Below are 18,795 nucleotides of genomic sequence, written 5' to 3' on the forward strand. Positions count from 1 at the left end.
GTGCCTCCATTTTTACTCAATGACAATCACGATAATAAGATCTGAATTTTGCACCTCTCAGTCAGCATAAAGAGAGGAGGAGAAACAGAAACAATGTTGTGTCTAGATTAAAACTGGGTTGTGATTGTTTTATCCAAATGTGTAATTTTCAGAGTTCCACTTTCACAGAATTCCCAGAAAACTTGCTTTAGGAATGATACTTCCGAGTATCTCATTTTACAAATATGCCATCAAGAATCCAAGCACTGCACTCTCTAATGTGTTCGGTCCATGACGTGTTTCACAGCACAATGGATTCTATAGATGCTATATAACTCAATAAATCACTAGTGTGGATTGCATTAGTGGGAAAATCACTATTATTGTCTTAAATAAAAAAAATTAAACGCAAACGACATGTTACTTTAACATGTACTTATCTTTATAGATAGATTTTTGCAGTTATAATTCTTTGGATACACATTTTTTCTCTGCTCGCACTTACGGCAGCATGGAGAACTGCTGGTAATTCAAGCCCCCAGACAGAGCTAGGACCCCAAGCAAACTAATGGTCCACAGTTTGCTTCTGTGATGTACAATGCATGTATTAAACAAAATCATCTACCATGCATAGCTAAGATTTTACATTTTGATGTACATGAAAGTCAAAAAGTTACATCTGATAAACTTGAGCAACTTAAAAATGTGGGTGGAAGGACTAGATTATAATAAAACTTTCTTCCCCTGAGTTTCAGTGGACTGTACCTCCTCACATGAAGTGTTCCCACACATAGCCAGTCTTCATGGCAAAGTAAGGAAAGTTATACACAACTCTCCAATTAGTGATCCTGATACCCTGTAAAGCAACATTTAAAACACAGGAAGCGCCAACGTTCCGACAGCTGGCAGCGATGCAGAAAGCACGGCTGCGGGTTAATGCTGGGACTATCAACCTCTCTGAAGTACTAGGGAGAACCCCACTCGCAACATACGGCTTGATCAGCCATCTCTTTTTGAAGTTCGATGGTCTGCAATATATCTCCTCGTTGTGGGACTATGACATAACCCAGTTTGGAAAAGGCTAACCTGGCCATTCTGGGAGGGGCTTGTAGCCATCCACCTTACCTCCTCGACACTGTGGGGTGCTACCTGTGTCACTACCTAATTTTCAGGCACTCTCTTCTGACGTTTCTGAATTCTCTCCAGCTTACAGTTTACGGGGGCTCCTGGGAACTCTCATGTTACATGTAATGCTGATATTTGCACGTCCTATAATCTAGTTTTTTTATACTAGATCTCAGAACCATAAGCATGTTACACAACCTACTTTAATATCTCTATGAACTTGCCTGCATAGGTTAGAAGCTTTCTCTCAATATTTACTCTAGACATGTCCTGCCTAGCCTGTACCTTAGAGCACTTTGAAAAATTGTGCACTACACTCGAATGCCTTGTAACTGTTATGCTTTGACCAGTTAATTGTCTTGCCATTTCTGTTGGGGCATTGCAAGAATGACTGTTACTCATATGCACACAAAAAATAAAGAATAAAAAAAATTTAAACAATTAAGTATGACACTTGAAATTATAAATGTACCTTATGAGTTCCTGCTGTCATTTCACGCTCATTTCTATAATGTGCCATTTTGACAAAATCTTCTACATCATGCCACTGCTTTTTACGGCCTTTGTGAAAGCATAAACGTGTGCCTGGAAAAACATTTATTATTGCATAAGATTTCTAAAAATGGAAACATGCTAAATTAATCCAATAAATCTACACACAGAAGTGATATTACACAGTATTAGTGATTGAAGATTATAGTCCATGAAAATTTGTTTTAGATGAAGAGCTTTCATGTTAACAGTTTGACCCCTTGCTGGTAAAGTACTCATTTTAAAATAGCACACTAAATGGAAGTAGTGAATGTCCAATCAAGAACTAGAGGATGTTTTTCCATACTGATTATTTGATTGTCTAGTACAGCTCTCCAAATAATTGCTAATAGGAAAATGTGCACATAACTGATTAAATTAATCTGCACCAAAAATGCTTGCACTGACATTTTTATATATACCATGACCCAGCTTGAAACCTAAAACCTAAACTTACTGAGCGGGCATTTATCCACTGGCAGTGCAAGAACACAAATTTTCTTTATCCACAGTATGTGTAATGGTAAGGGCAATATAGCCTGAGATTAGTAAAACAATCCTTTTGTGTTAAAAAAACAAGGTATTGTAATCTCACTGCTATCCCAGAGATCTTATATCAGGCCAATACGCCCCTCTTATACGGGCATTGACATGCTACATGGAGAGGTGGACAGACAAATCGATTTCCTGGATGGGCAGAATTCACTCAATAAAAATGAACATCCTCCCCTGCATACTACACCTATTTCAGGCCCTAACCCTACCAATTACAAAAAAAAAGACCTAACACCCCTACAAAGAGAAATAGACAGGTTCATATGGCAGAACAAGAGGTACCATGTGGCACGCATTATACTATACCGCCCCAAAACTGCTGGAGATCTGGGACTCCCACACCTCCATTACTATGTGGCAGCCCAACTCACACAGGTAGCCCAGATCCGAGGAGATAGGTGGACTTGGAGTCCATGATGATGGACGCCGACATCCCACAACTACATATATGGCTTCCAAAAGAACATAGGCACCACTGCGAACCACCTGCCCGTCTTTCACCAACTCCATCCGCGTCTTGGACATCTCCGCATGAAAAAATGACCGGATGTCCTTCCCAACCCCCATGATGCCCCTACTTAAAAACAGTCTTCTCCCCCAGATATGAGAGCACGAGAATATAAGGGCCTAAAATATGCAGGACTGCAACGCATACACCAAATTTATATAGGCGACAAAGTGATCTCTTTTGACGAACTTAAAACTAGATACAAATTAACGACCACAGACTTCTTCAGATAAATTCAAATGCGAGACTTCACGAGCTTACCCCACATAAAGCAAGCAGCCCACCTTTTATGAAAAGCTGTGTGACACTGAGACATATCAGAAAGGTCTGATCGGCAGCATATACTCTCACCTCTGCTCCACCACCACGGACTTGGGGGAGTTGACCTATAATAGATGGGAGGCGGAACTAGGAAAGGTACTGGAGGGCATTGACTGGCAGGACATATGGGAGGCCAACAGTAAAACATCGATTTGCATGACTTTACAGGAACAGGCCTTTAAAACAATGTTCAGACGGTACACAACACCGGTGAAACTGTATTACATGCGCAAAACTCCAACAGACCAATGCTGGAGACTGTGTGGGGACAGAGGCACGTACCACCACATAGGGTGGAGTTGCTCCCTAGTGGCCACATTTTGGAAGGAGGTGGAGAGGCTAGTCTCCCAGATGCTGCAAAAATGTTAGTCTTGACCCATGGGTGTCCCTGCTATCTAGACCAATAGATGGCTGGGCAGGACCAGAGATGGCTCTATTATGCAACATTACATCAGCGGCCCGTAGAGCCTTAACGCAGAGTTGGCTGCAACCCACGACCCCAACCATGGCCACGGTACTAATTATACTTAAGGATAACTATCTCATGGAAAAACAAAAGGTCATGTCAGGGGGACATTAAGTAAGTTTACTCAAATGTGGGAGCCATGGGAGGCTTACTCAGGGACGCTGGGAGGGACTTAGGGAACCAAGCACTTCACCTGGCTGCCCTTCCGCTCCGCTGACCTGCTCGCTTCCTACTATGATTACGACCCGAACCTCCCCTTTATTTTGTAACTTTCTCTGTACCTCCTCTATCTGCCTTCCTACTATTCTCCTGTCACATCTCCTCACTCCTCTTCCCATTCTCCATGGGACTAAAGCTACTCATCGTTCACTCAACTCGCATTGAAACACATGTACAAGAAACAACAAAAGGACAAAACCTTATAAGGCGAATACAAAAACCTAAATTAGAATCACATACAATCTCAGCACAACTATAGCCGTGACCAACATACCCGTTGCCACCTAATTTGCGACTTCCAAAGCCTTAAGTACGACTGTTATGTTAATGCAATGTTACTTGGATTCAAAGCTCAAAAGATATTGCAATGTTCTGTGTGCAACTATTGTCACATAAGTGATTGTGAACTATATTACTGTATTTGTTAGCCTTGCTAAAACTAGCAAAAATAAAGAATTAAAAAACAACAAGGTGTTGTTAGACCCTCAGCACTGCATTTTATGTTAGAAAAAGAGCAAATATCCTCCAATGCATTTCATACCTTTTCTGCTCCAGAGCAACCAGCAGTTGTTAGTGTTTGTTTTGTTTTTGAATCTGTCTGACACCTGCAGTCTAACGGCTAAATTATCTGCTATTTAGGAGTTGAATCAGCTTGTTTATGCAGCTCTATTAACACTGCCCCTGCATGTGACCTATACATCTCCTGCAAAAAAGACCCAATATTTAAACTTAATTTATTGCACGGTCTGTTTAATTCAGAATATCTTGTACCCTGCTCATCACTGCAGAAGCCACCGGTGTGTGATTATAGTTCAAATAACCTAGCAGGAGATAAAACCTTCTAAAGAAAACACTATGTGCTGTTAAATCTGATTAAAATTAAATATTCTTCAAAGCCAGGGGAGGTGTCACATAAACAAAGGTATTTAACTGCTAAATGCATTCTGTTCATTAATAACTTACTACATCCAGTGTTGGTAGTGTAAAATATCATGGTAATGTTACCTTTCAAAAAGCAATGCCAAACAGTAAGAGGCCAAGAGTGGCACCATCCTAAATCATCATCATCAGAAAATGAGGACATGCAGAATATGCCAGACTCCGATTCACTATGTGCCTAGGATTAAAAAAAAAAAAAAAAAAAATATGGCAAGCATTATTAATAATTGAAAAAGATTAGGTGTACTTTTCCAATTGATTAAAAGTAATATAAAACTTTCCATTCATACTGTGCATGTAGGTCCTGTGCATAACAATACTGCAAGGACTCACAGACTAAAACATATCACACCCATCATATTGAGGTTGAGTGGGGTATTGGTGAATTTACGTCTCTACTGGTGAGACCCAAGCATCTTGTTAAACCGTACTAAAACAGTTTCACTACCAACCATGTGAAGGTGCCAGTGTAATTCCAGGCACCATAATTATTACAGCAGGCTGCACTGGTTAGGGTGCTTGTAGTGTTCCTCTAAACAGAAAGTGGTACTCAATGCAGATGATTAAAAGTGCTTTGTCCGAAGAAAGAATAGAAATAAAAATGGAGGGGGGTGGGGCCTGACCGCCATGCTGACTGGTCGCATGGCCCTGAGGCTCCAACTAATTTTTTTTTGTCAATCTTTCTTTTATTGAAGCATATTAGATGGGGTACAGAAACAAAGAAAGGGAAATGCAAAAACGGATTACATTAGAGGGTAAGTACATCGGTAGCTTGAGAAATTACATTTCCTGAGTGAGGATGCTTCATTTTTTAAATTGTGTTAACAAAAGCGTGTTGTAGCTAGTATCAATGCCTATTCTAATAGACTATTAGAGGGTAACAGTGGACTATGCAAAACTTAGGCACATTAATTAGTAATATGTGAGGTCATAGTAGTAAAGATAATAATGTGAAGAACCATAGGCGAAACATCACATAAGTTAAGACAGTTATATGTCAGAAGAATCAAGGCTTATGCGTTATAAATATGACATGGCAGTAGCTTCTTACCGCATGCCTATCTAATCATGCTTGTTCGGCTAGCAGGTATGACAGTATGCGATTAACTGATAATATGCTCTCTGAACAGCCACTAAGTAGGAGCTGTACATGCTAGGTAGCGGGAGACAGGGTAAAATTAAAACGATAAGGTTACATTTGAGTTAGAGACATGCAAATATATGAGATCACGTTAGTCTAGCTAGCAACAGCAGCACTTCAACTTAGATAATAGTATACCATGCAGTAAGTAGGGAGACATAAGTGGTAGCAAGCTTCTGTGTAGTATCCCTTTCATTACCAGTGCGTATTCTGGCTAACCAGTGCGTGGACCAGAGAGAGTCCTTGCAGTGAAAGATAAAAAGAAAAGGTATTATGTGTCCACAAACCAGTCCCCTTCAACCCATGCCGGTTCCTGGCATGCAGGTTTTTGGTGCCAGCCTGCAGGTGTGTGTGTGGTGCGTGTCCGTTGCTGGGCTTCTGTACCTCGCCGCAGTACGGGTGATGATGAGGGTGACTCCCCAGTCCTAGGTTGGTATGCAGGCCTGCGTCCTCTTGCCCCAAGCTCGGTCGCCGCTGGGGTCTGGATTTACTGCGCTTATGAGAGGGACAGAGGAGTGGGTCTGGAGTGATGAATGTTTGATTATGTAGGTATGTATCGGCAGATACAGGTGGAGTGTCGCTGTTGCTTCTGTGGGAAGTCAGACTGGGTGATAGGCATGTTCGGTACCTCGGTTCCTCTGGCGGTCGCTGTGGGCGGGTGTTACGCCATGTTCCCTGTAGTGGCTTCTCTGCGTCCGAGGGCCGCTTGTCTTCGGCCTGAGGCCTGTATAGGTGCTCGCGCCCTTTGCCATTGGACCCATCATCAGGTCCGTGGGCCCAGGGTTCCGCCGGATCCCAAGCTTCTCCCTGGGTGTATGGCAGGCTGTGGGGGGGGGGGGGGATTCCTCCCTGTGAGCGCCCAGCTCAGATGAAGAGTGAACGGGCCTCTCGACAGCGATATCCACAAGTGATGCGTCAGATGCCAGGGGTATCTCCGGGTGTGTGGGCCTTTGCTTGGTATTACCCCGTGTGCGAGAGTAAGTGATGACTGCTGGTAGACCTGTGTTCGAGATTGCTTGTTCTGCGCACATGGTCTCCGCCATCTTGTGTGTGGGTCTCAGGCTACATGTCGGTGGTTTCACAGAGAGCTGTTTAGCCTGGCTTGGCTTAGCTTAGCTTGGACCGGAATCACCGGGTCCGCAGGCTTTCCATGCGTGTCGGGCTCCGTCGGGCAGGATAGCGTTGCGGCGGCCGTCCGCTTCACTCACCGCCAGCATAGGTCCCGCCTGTTGCAGCGGGCCCCATCCTCCGAGGGACTACAACTTCGAGAGCAAGCCTCTCCTCAGCTCAGGCAGCCCGATTTCATCGAGGGTCGCAGTAATTCGCCGGTAATTCTCCCCAAAAGTCTCGATTTGTGGGCTATTTGTGACCCTTTTTGCAGGAGCTGAGCTGTCCTGCGACCGCTCAGCTCGGCGGCCCGGCCCCCAGCTCCAACTAATTTTACCTCCAACCGATAAAAATCATGGGCATGCTGCCGAAAACTGGGAGGAATAGCCCATATAAGCGTGCAGGAGAGGGCTGGCACCACCGCAGACTCCAAGATCAGGAGTTTCGGGGCCCCAGAGGTACGAGACTTCGGAGCATGCGGCCTACCTGGGGAAGACGCGGGGAAGACGCGGGGCAGACGGCCGCTGCCCTACTCAAAAGCCTGGTCGCCATGCCACAACCCTGCAGCGCGACTCACAGGCCCCGGTTCTCCCCCCCCCACCCCTTGGGCCAGGGGTAGTTATCTTGGCCCCCACTGGAGGGAGCTCAGGCGGCATGACAGGATGCCTGAGCGCGTGTACAAGGCCTGCAACATGGTGACCCAAAGGCCCACATCGAGAGTACCCGAGTCCTGTCTCCTCACTACAAGGGAACACAGCAGCAGAGCCTTGCCACACACCAAGGCAAACTCCCAGCCTACCTGACTCGCATACCCAGGATCTGGACCTGGTCTCCGCAACAGCCTTCCTGGACCTTGAGCGCTCTGATTACGCTCCTCGAACCACAGCCCCAGGCACACACCATCAGCCAGGCCAGAACTGGAACCGGAACCGAAGGCACGAGCGGTCGCTCAAGCAGAGCCTGGGGCTGGCGGAGTGGAGCATACCAGACCAGCCCTCTAATCAAGCCTCCGTTCACAGCAACATCGGGCTGGTGAAGGGTGAGCCACGAGACACAGCAAGCCTACTGCATAAGCAGCTCAGCAACACCATGCAGAAGACAGCATGATCCCTCCGGTGGGAACTCAGTGGAGCCTAACACTTGGCATTTCTGATTACAGCCTATTACTCAGTCTGACTCATGAACGATTCCACACAGAATCAACAGCGACACCCCACCTGTATCTGCCGACACATACCTACACAATCAAGCATTCATCACTCCAGCTAAGGACTGTCCTCCCCCTGCTCTCTCTTGGTCAGCTACATGGTCAGCCAGACATACAGTATACATTTTGCATAGAGAAGTGCAGGGGTGAGGGGACTATCACTTACAAGCAGTGCAATGGTACGGAGCGGTAACTCGGCGGACAATTGATCCTGACTGTTTAGCATAAATAATACCATCTATGCAGCATAAGCCTCCGGTCTTTACCTTCTATGACCTGCTATCACTCCTCTCATAAATAACACTGTCTTTCTTCGGTCTAGGTCTAGATTTTCGACAGCGCTATACATTGCTTATCAGATCAATGCTAAGTAGAAATTCCATGTGTTATCTTTATTTTAGTTTTTTCCACACTAAGTTTAGGCTTATCTGTCAGACCTCAGCGGCAATATCTCTCTGAATCCCATCTGCATAGTGTACCTACTGTTAACTAACTATAGCTTCACTTAGCTTGTAATCTACCGTGCTTAACAAAACAAAAATGTGCAGGATACTCGAATGCCTTGTAACTTGGAAATGTCTAATTAACTGCCTGATTAGTGCTGTTGGGGCATTGAAAGATGCTATGTAAAACATGTGCACACAAAAATAATTATATATAAAAAAAAAAAATAAAAAATGGAAACCCACTCGTTGGTGTCTGACTGATGGCTCCTCCTTCCAATGACTTTTGGAGGTTCTGGTCTCTCTGTCTGGGGAAACAGGTGGAGGCCGGGCATAGGAATGTAAACTTTTGCTGGTAGCAATTATGTGAACTGGTGATGACCTAAAATAAAGAAAAGCCACATAATTTAAATCTGCATAAACAAAGCAATAATGCACTATGGGTGAAAGAGGAGGAAGGGTTAGAAAGACAGAAAGAAGGAAATATTAGAAAGAAAGGAATAAGAAAACCAGTTACTGACAAATATTAAAGTACCACTTCAGCATTTATCATATCTATGGCATTATTCAAAAGTAAACCAATAAAAATATTTCAATTGCCATATCTAAAAAAAAGATATGTTCTGTGAACACAGATAGTCCTAGCTGTTCCTGCCATGTAATGTACACATCTCAATATAAAATGGAGCAATGAACATTTCAAAGAGAGATTTCTGTGGAGAGATTTCAGTCACCGCCTGGTATCTAAAGATGCCCGTGCCAAAAACATCTAGTCCCTTTGGATCTGGAGAAACAAAAATGTAGAGCTGGTGTACAACTTCAATTCACATGATCTCTTTCCAACTTACAAATCAGAAAGCATCATGGGATATGTAATATTTGACCATGCCTACTGTAGAAGGTTCAGATGGTAAACTCGTTTGGGCAGGGCCCTCTTCACATACTGTTCCCATGTCATACATGTTTTGTTAAAATAAAAAGCTTGTCATTTTCCTATTGTACAGCACTGCAGAAAATGCAGGTGCTATGCAAAAAAATGTAACCACACAGTATCCAAGACTGAATATCCTGTGATATCTTAAATATAAAATCACAGGTGTTCCAAGATTCTCAATGATATCAGCATGTAACAAAGTGCTTTTGTTCCTTCCAGTCCCGCACTGCTGCTCATGCAAAGCTAAAAAGCAGTTTCACCGCAGTACACAGCTTGCATGAAACAATTAATAACTGAACCATTTACAATTTCAAAACAGATTTGGCAGACAACATATTATTGAGTAGTTTCCAATACATTTTTTATACAATACAAACAAGTAAAACAAATGAGGACATCTTTTACATTTGTTAGATTTTTTTCTCTCAAAAATGAAGGAGAAATAACTAAATAAAATGCATTTTGACTTATTTTAGTATTACAGAATCTGTTTTTGTATAATTTATTAAAATAGCATAGAAAGTGCTTACCTGTTGTAGAAAGAACATTGCATTAAGGGACTTTCAGGGCTTGTTGCTATGTTAGCCAGCTCTGTCAGCCAATTGACCCCATTGTCATATGGATAGGCACTTTCAGGCATATCTGAGGTATTTTGGTTCCATGAAGGCACTGTATATTGTTGATGTGAAATATTTGCATCTAGGTGGAAAATCTCAGGTGATGTGGCATCAGCCTGAACGGCTTGCAGTTCTGGAAGATCGTCTGTAACACAAGCACAGTTTAAAAAAAAAAAAAAAAACACACACATCTAGGCTCTATTCACTGAACAATTTGACTGTATTTATACTCATTTCAATATACTATATACTCGAGTATAAGCCGACCCGAATATAAGCAGAGGCCCCTCATTTTACCCCCCAAAACTGGGAAAACTTTTCGACTCGAGTATAAGACTAGGGTGGGTAATGCAGCAGCTACTGGTAAATTTCTAAATAAAATTAGATCCTAAAAAAAATATATTAAATTAAATATTTATTTACAGTGTGTGTATATAATGAATGCAGTGTGTGTGTATGAGTGCAGTGTGTGTGTATGAGTGCAGTGTGTGTGTATGATGCAGTGTGTGTGTATGATGCAGTGTGTGTTTGTGTTGCAGAGCCTTGGTGGGGGGTGGGCATTTTTATTATTATTTTAAAAATTTGTTATAATAATATTTAATAATAATAATAAAAAATAATATTTTATTTTATTATTTTTTTTTTCGTCCTCCCTCCCTGCTTGATACATGGCAGGGAGGGGGGCTCTCCTTCCCTGGTGGTCCAGTGGCATTGGCAGTTCAGTGGGGGGAGGGGGGCTGTCAGAGAGCACTTACCTCTCCTGCAGCTCCTGTCAGCTCCCTCCTCCTCTGCGCCGGTCCGTGCAGCTCCTCTGTCAGCTCCCACTGTAAGTCTCGCGAGAGCTGCACTATGACCCCGCGGCTCTCACAAGATTTACACTGGGAGCTGACAGAGGTGCTGAACGGAGAAGGGAGCTGACAGGAGCTGCAGGAGAGGTAAGTAACAGCTCTGCAGCCCCCACAGCCCCCTGTCTGTATTATGGCAATGTAAATTGCCATAATACAGACAATTGACTCGCGTATAAGCCGAGTTGGGTTTTTTCAGCACAAATAATGTGCTGAAAAACTCAGCTTATACTCGAGTATATACGGTAGTTGATAAACTTCAACCATGCTTCACTGTAATCACTTTCAACCAGGTAGAAACCATACTTGCTATTTTCAAACTGATCTCATGCAGCAATCAGATTGTTTGAAGAAAACCCAAACAAACAAACTGCAAATAGATTACAGAATGGCATTAAGAGAGATCTTTGTAGGCATTTTTTTATGTTTTAGAATACCTGGCCTGGGAGGGTGGTTAGGCTTATCTTTCGAACATGAGAAAAATAAATTTACGGTAAAAAACAATTAAATTAGGGGACTCAGGTGTCTTCTTATTTTGGACCAATTTTTTTCCCCACACCTCTAAATCTCTGCAATGTTTTAGACCATTTTGGCACTTGAAGAAAAAAGAAAAAAAAAAAAAAAAAGGGTCCTTTCTCTTTCATAGCCCTGGAGCACACTTTGAAATTGCAAAAAATAAAATATATATATTTATATATATATATATATATACACACACACACACACACACACACACACACACACACACATACAAAAAAGGAACAAAACAAAAAAATGAATACCTTAATGGATTATGTGCAAACAGTTGTAGAGGGAGAGATGGTAGTTGAGGTCCAGAAAATAAGCAGATGAAATAGCAGGTGATCTTTAAAATGGATTAAACTAAAGCAGGCAGAGTGATTGTGTAGTAGGAATACAGGCAAACAATTTAGAATCCGTTAGCAAAGTCGGTGGCAAGTCCAGTAATCAAAGGTTTGGAGAAGTCAGCAGAGTCCAGAAATCAAGCAAGGAGGGAGCTCAAATGAAAACTTTGTATTACAAGGTAACAAAATAACTGAGCGATACAAAGTTGCCATAGTTTCCCTATGACATGGCTGAGCACTTCGTTAGAGGGAAGTTCTGTTCGCGATGACGTTTGGACCCAAAAGTGTGTTCGAGGGAATCACAGGTTTGGTCATTTCTGACAGAGTGAGAGTGAGTGTGCGTGTGCGTGTAAGTGTTATAGTGTAATAACTTTAAAAGCACCACTTACAGTCATGTGTTCTTTTATCAATTTTGTATTTTATAGGGCATATCAACATTTGTTCAACATTGTGTTTACTGGATTTAGGCATCATCACAGTAACATCGAAACAAATAGTATCCTGACTAAACCAGTGGGCTTTGAGTGCATAATATACAATTTTACAAGCCTTACCAAGTTCCATATGATCATCAGAGGATTCATAGCCTGGTGAAGATGGAATACGTTCATTGCACTTTAGCATTTCCAATGAATCATTTATTACTGTAGACCTTTTTTCCATTACCAATTGGACTTTTTGCACTGCGTTGGGCATGTCCTTTGTCTTTACTTCCCACACCATATTATAGTACTTCAACTGGAAGAGAGTGTTAGAATTCTGTTAAATTGTTAATTTCCTGTTTATGGTGTGTAAACATTCAAGCAGTCTTTTGAGTCTACAGTGTGTCAAGGAGATACCTTAAAGGGACACTGTAGGCACCAGACCACTTCATCTCATTGAAGTGGTGTGGATGCACTGTCCCCTTAACCGTGCAATCTAGAGAGTGAATTCTAGTTCCAGGAGCTGCAGGTTAGAGTACACTCACCACAAAGACCACCATGGCCTGCAGCAAGGACCCCATCCCTTAGCAAAGGTAAGAAGAGATGGGGGATATAAATATCACTTAATCAACATTATATATAATGTTTATTTATATATTTTAAATAAATACATTTCCCCACCCCCCTCACACAATACAGTCCTGCTGATACTACCTAATTTTGACCTACACATATCCTGAGACAGGGATTATGCCGTCTGTGCACAATTCAGCAGAACTTGGAGATGGCTCTGAATAATGTGAGTGAGTTCTTTACAGCAATCTGAGCAACTATCTTTATAGAATTAGACTATTGCACTATTTGCTCTGTTTTTGGTTCTTTTTGAGGTGAATCGGAAAAATTTAAATATCTCAGTGGTCTATGTATAAGGTATTAAGTGTATATAGTGTTTATAAATATATTTTTGGCGCGGTGTATCCATGTTCCTTTTTTTTTTTGCAATAAACAAACAGTTTTTTTCATTTGAGCCCGCTATTCTTGCAGAATGGAATGAAACTGAAAACTTTTTTTCCCCTTCACATTCTGCAAAGAACACTCCATAACTGCAAACATATTTTACAAGTATATGAACATGTTCATCTGGATGAAAGAAAATTAAAAAAATTGAAAGTAGAAATGCGCACTCACTCCTAGAACTGGGCTCCTCCATACTAGCTCCCTGTGAAGCACTGTTATAAATGTTTCTCTTTTCTTTCATTAAGCACAGCGTGAGGGGTGGGGGGAATAAGTACATACCAAGTGTACTGTTCTCCTCCTCATTTGCATTGTGTACACCGGCTGTACCAGAACTTAAATGTGCTGTCATGTACTAAATCTTATGGGGAAAACAATTAAATAATTATATACACACACACCAACAGTTGTCGAGGGGAAAAGGTATGAGTGAAAACCCCTTGCACCTGAAGTAAATGGATAGTTAATACATTGCTAAACACAAATACACACACCAGTCAAGCCATAAGAATATATAAATATTGTAAATATATAAATAGTTTAGGATGATTTTTTTTATTTTTTTTTATTACAAATGTGTAATTTCTAGTGAATCGACAGCCAGCCATAGTGACTGTCCACAAAGGTCTGTTGATGTCTGTACTAGAATCAGTTGAAAGAAAATTAATAAACATGCAATGTCTGCATTTCCCTCCTTGTTAAAGGATTTCCCCCCCCCCCCCCCCTGCCGGGGAACTCTCCTCCTCCTGCCAACGTCAGCGCCGAATGTGCATGCACGGCAAAATCCGCGCGGATTCAAACCACCCATAGGACGTCAGTGTCTTCTCACTATAATTTTCACAGTGAGAATCGCGGAAGCGGCCTCTAGTGGCTGTCAGTGAGACAGCCACTAGAGGCTGGATGAACACTCAGTGGAAACATAGTTTCTCTGAAACTGCTATGTTTACAGCTGCAGTGTTAAAACTAGAGGGACCTGGCACCCAGGCCACTTCATTGGTCTAGGTGCCTATAGTGGTCCTTTAACTACTTTAGAGTACGGACCACATAACTTTGTAGTCATCTGGGCTTGGTTGGTTGCAGCCTGTACAAATAAAATCCACACATTTTGAAAAACATTTTTCACTTTTCAAGAGATTCCATAGGATTGAACAAACATGGTACATGGTAAGAAAGTGGCCACATCTTAAAGAGCATTAATACTTATTGGTGAGAACACACACAGCCACTGACTATCAAAATCTCTTTTGTATATGCTGCTCTGTCCGTTTACACGAAGAATATATAGGACAGGGATCACAACTGTATGTTCTAATTATTAGCCAGGTTAAAAAGGTGACTCTCTACAGTGTTCATATGGGTGTATTTAGACATATGCACTCCTGCGCTATATACTATTTAGGTGATGACGAGGCTTTTTGTGTGAATACAGAGCTGGTTTTGTATGGAAGGCTTTTCACCGAAGCACCATACAACCGCCCCTTTACATGTCGTTATCCTACTCAGCTTTCTCATATCACATATATGTAGCCTATGCAGAAGCCTCTGGTTTGCTTTCCCTAATACACAACATGCCAGGTATATTGTCACTCAGTATGCCTTTAATTGAACAGAAAGTGGTCCATGTGCAGTACCCCTGATGGTTTATCCCACAATGCAAAACTGCCATTTTGGAGATACAGCAATGTATACACTTCTAGCAGCAGTTACACTGACAGCATCTAGCTCAGGGGTAGGCAACCTTTTAGCAGCACTGTGCCGATATAGGATTGTTATGTCCCGTAGCGTGACGATCCTCAGGCTCGTCGCTACCAGGCAAGCTAACCAAGCAATTGCTTTGGGTCCCGAGCTGGCCTGGGCCCCCAAGCAGGGCCGGCGCTTCCTATAAGACTGCAGCCACCTGAGCGCTCTATAGAGAGCCTCAGGCGGCTGCAGCACTGCCTCTCTTGTCACCTCCCCTTCCCTGTAGCGTGGCCGAGCTCCTCTTCCTCCGGTCAGTCCGGCCGAGTACCACGCGGTACAGGAGATTCAGTTTCTTGTTCCCGGACGGACTGACAGGAAGTGCACCCTGAGCTCGGCCACGCTACAGGGAAGGGGAGGTGAGAAGAATGGAGGGTGGGGGGTGAGTAAAAAGAACATACACGGGGGAGGGGAGTAAAAAGGACACGGGGGAGGGGAGTAAAAAGGACACGGAGAGGGGAGTAAAAAGGACACGGGGAGGGGAGTAAGAAGGACACAGGGGGAGGGGAATAAGAAGGACACAGGGAGGGTGGGAGGGGAGTAAGTAAGAAGTAGTAAGAACATCATGGGGGGAGTAGTAAGAAGAACATAGGGAGGGGGAGGAGTAAGAAGAACATGGGGCAGAAAGAAGAACATAGGGAGGGGGAAGGAGTAAGAAGAACACAGGGAGGGGGAGGAGTAAGAAGAACACGGGGGTGAGGAGATGAGGAGAACACAGGGAGGGGGAGGTGAGGAGAAGGGGAGATTAGGAGAACACAGGGAGGGGGATGGTGAGGAGAAGGGGAGATTGAGAGAACACAGGGAGGGGGATGGTGAGGAGAAGGCGAGATTGAGAGAACACAGGGAGGGGGGGTGCGGATCAGGGGAGATTAGGAGAACACAGGGAGGGGGTGGGGAGATGGGGAGATGAGGAGAACACAGGGAGGGGGAGGGGGAGATGAGGAGAACACAGGGAGGGGGTGGGGACATGAGGGGGGGTGAGGAGAAGGTGAGATGAGGAGAACACAGGGAGGGGGGGTGAGGAGAAGGGGAGATGAGGAGAACACAGGGAGGGGGTGAGGAGAAGGGGAGATGAGGAGAACACAGGGAGGGGGTGAGGAGAAGGGGAGATGAGGAGAACACAGGGAGGGGGTGAGGAGAAGGGGAGATGAGGAGAACACAGGGAGGGGGTGAGGAGAAGGGGAGATGAGGAGAACACAGGGGGGTGAGGAGAAGGGGAGATGAGGAGAACACAGGGAGGGGGGTGAGGAGAAGGGGAGATGAGCAGAACACAGGGGGATGAGGAGAAGGGTAGATGAGCAGAACACAGGGGGGTGAGGAGAAGGGGAGATGAGGAGAACAGAGGGGGGTGAGGAGAAGGGGAGATGAGGAGAACACGGGGGGGGTGAGGAGAAGGGGAGATGAGGAGAACACGGGGGGGGTGAGGAGAAGGGGAGATGAGGAGAACACGGGGGGGGTGAGGAGAAGGGGCGATGAGAACACAGGGAGGGGGGTGAGGAGAAGGGGAGATGAGGAGAACACAGGGAGGGGGGTGAGGAGAAGGGGAGATGAGGAGAACACAGGGAGGGGGGTGAGGAGAAGGGGAGATGAGGAGAACACAGGGAGGGGGGTGAGGAGAAGGGGAGATGAGGAGAACACAGGGAGGGGGGTGAGGAGAAGGGGAGATGAGGAGAACACAGGGAGGGGGGTGAGGAGAAGGGGAGATGAGGAGAACACAGGGAGGGGGGTGAGGAGAAGGGGAGATGAGGAGAACACAGGGAGGGGGGTGAGGAGAAGGGGAGATGAGGAGAACACAGGGAGGGGGGTGAGGAGAAGGGGAGATGAGGAGAACACAGGGAGGGGGGTGAGGAGAAGGGGAGACGAGGAGAACACAGGGGGGGTGAGGCGAACACAGGGAGGGGGGTGAGGAGAACACAGGGAATTTGTAATTGTTGAAAATGTTCAAGTTTTATGCACATTATATGCAACAGCAGTATTTACACTGTAAACCTTTTTTATTTATATAAAGTGTGGGTGAACTTAAACTGTATGGCTATGCTGTGGTTCCTGTAGGCTTTGCGTGCGGGGGGGGGGGGGGGGGCACCATGTCCATTTTGCTTGGGGCCCCCAAATTCCTTCAAAGGGCCCTGCCGATCCTATTTTTTTAAATTGAGGTGTGTGTGCTGCCGTATTCTGCTTGTGTTATTTATACTGTAATTGCTTTGTATTGTTGTATTTGTGCGTATATGAGCTATTATATTGTATATGTTCATTAGTAGTTTATGGTATCGTGTATGATACATATGAATGTGGGATGTGTATGAGGGCTGCTTGTGGAATTGTGTGTGGATATGTCACATTGTGTGTTTGGTAGGGTGTGTATATGTGGGGCTGTTTGGGGTATTGCATGTGAGAGGCTGCATGTGGGATTGTGTGCATGTATGTGGATTGTTAGTGGTGTTGCGTTTGTGGGGATTGTGTGTATGTTTGTGTGTGGGCTGTTCGTATTATTTGTATGAGGGAAGGCTTATTCTGCAGGTCTGTGTATATCTAGCAGTGTGGGTGGCTTCCCTGGGTTCCAGTGGGGACCAGCCTGGGCAGGTACAGGTCAAGGACAGGAGCTGCAACATCAGCTGTGGGCTGCTCTACTACAGTGTGGATTCCCATTCACAAGTGCTGGGAGGAATTGATCTGAGATCACTTCCTCTAAGTGCTGCAATGCATAAATTGAGGATTGTCCTTCACTACCTCTTTGTATTAGCAGATATCTGAAGTTTCACTGAGACTCCTGATAGGCCAGACCCTGTTTGGCTCTAGCAGCCTTGAGTGCCGTGCAAAGACACCTCAAGTGCCGTGCATGGCACTAGTGCCGTAGGTTGCCTACCCCTGATCTAGCTGGTGCTTCCTTATTGAGCCCAGAGTCAGACTTTGTTCTTGTAGTTTGACATACTCACACATTGCATGGGTACGGCAAACATTTAATTGAAGCTTCAGGACAGAAAGCTTCTCTATAAGAAGCATTTGATTGGAGGAGCCCAGTGCTTGCTGTGAATGTTCTTGTCCATAATGAATTTGACTGGATAAGAAGTCAAAGAGGAGTCAGCAAGGACTCAGTCTAGGCATGGGTGGTGGGGGGTTGTCAAAACAATTTCAAGATATTACCTAAATAATCTCCTTTAAGCATACCCACACTTTGGATTTAATTTGGTAAGGAATACATTTTTTATATGTCCCCCACATGCAAATCATACTTTGAAAATTAAATGGGCCCTCCAAGCACTAAAACAACTTCATCTAGAAGAAGTAGTAATGGTGCCAGGAGGCCTCTGGATCATTCTTACCTCAAGGTATTAAACCATTCTCGGTTTAACCCCAAGGGGGCGACACATCCAGGGGCAGCACTGTTTGGCTGAGAGCAGTCAGCTGACACTCCCAGCCAATTAGTGACTCCCTATTCACAAAACTGGCTTGGAAAACGTGAGTTTCTTTCCAAACCAGTTTTGTGAATGGGGAGTCAGCTGACTGCTCAGGCAATCAGAAGTGCCCCTGCCTGGCGGCACGCTGCGCTTTCTGTAATTAAAATTTCAGAACCCAGATGCTGGCTGTGGTGGGAAGCACTGGAGCAAACTTTGAGGTTAAAACGTTTGAGAACAGTTTAACCCCTTGAGGAAAGTGAGCCTGTGTCCTCCTGGCACCATAACAACTTCATTTACATAAGGCTGATGCCCCAACTTTCCCTTTAACAAAGGACATGAAAAGTACTGAGAAATTATTGCAAGGCTTTTAACAACTGCACTCATACTCCTTTGCTACACAGCTTTTTCCTCTCCTCAGCATTTTATC

At 44.2% G+C, this 18,795-nt stretch overlaps 1 protein-coding gene across 1 annotated transcript in view; it reads right to left on the minus strand.

The window, feature by feature from the left end:
- HBP1 (HMG-box transcription factor 1) overlaps positions 1 to 18,795 on the minus strand; it is a 48,085-nt gene that overhangs the window by 21,053 nt on the left and 8,237 nt on the right. Inside the window, exons 2-6 of the mRNA XM_063448093.1 lie at positions 12,355 to 12,538; positions 10,006 to 10,237; positions 8,788 to 8,923; positions 4,710 to 4,821; positions 1,577 to 1,689 (exon numbers count right to left, since the gene is read on the minus strand). Of these exons, the coding sequence (XP_063304163.1) occupies positions 1,577 to 1,689; positions 4,710 to 4,821; positions 8,788 to 8,923; positions 10,006 to 10,237; positions 12,355 to 12,538 (777 nt within the window). The remainder of the gene's footprint in view (positions 1 to 1,576; positions 1,690 to 4,709; positions 4,822 to 8,787; positions 8,924 to 10,005; positions 10,238 to 12,354; positions 12,539 to 18,795) is intronic.

Source organism: Pelobates fuscus, chromosome 3 (genome assembly GCF_036172605.1).
Source record: "Pelobates fuscus isolate aPelFus1 chromosome 3, aPelFus1.pri, whole genome shotgun sequence".
Lineage (NCBI taxonomy): Eukaryota > Metazoa > Chordata > Amphibia > Anura > Pelobatidae > Pelobates > Pelobates fuscus.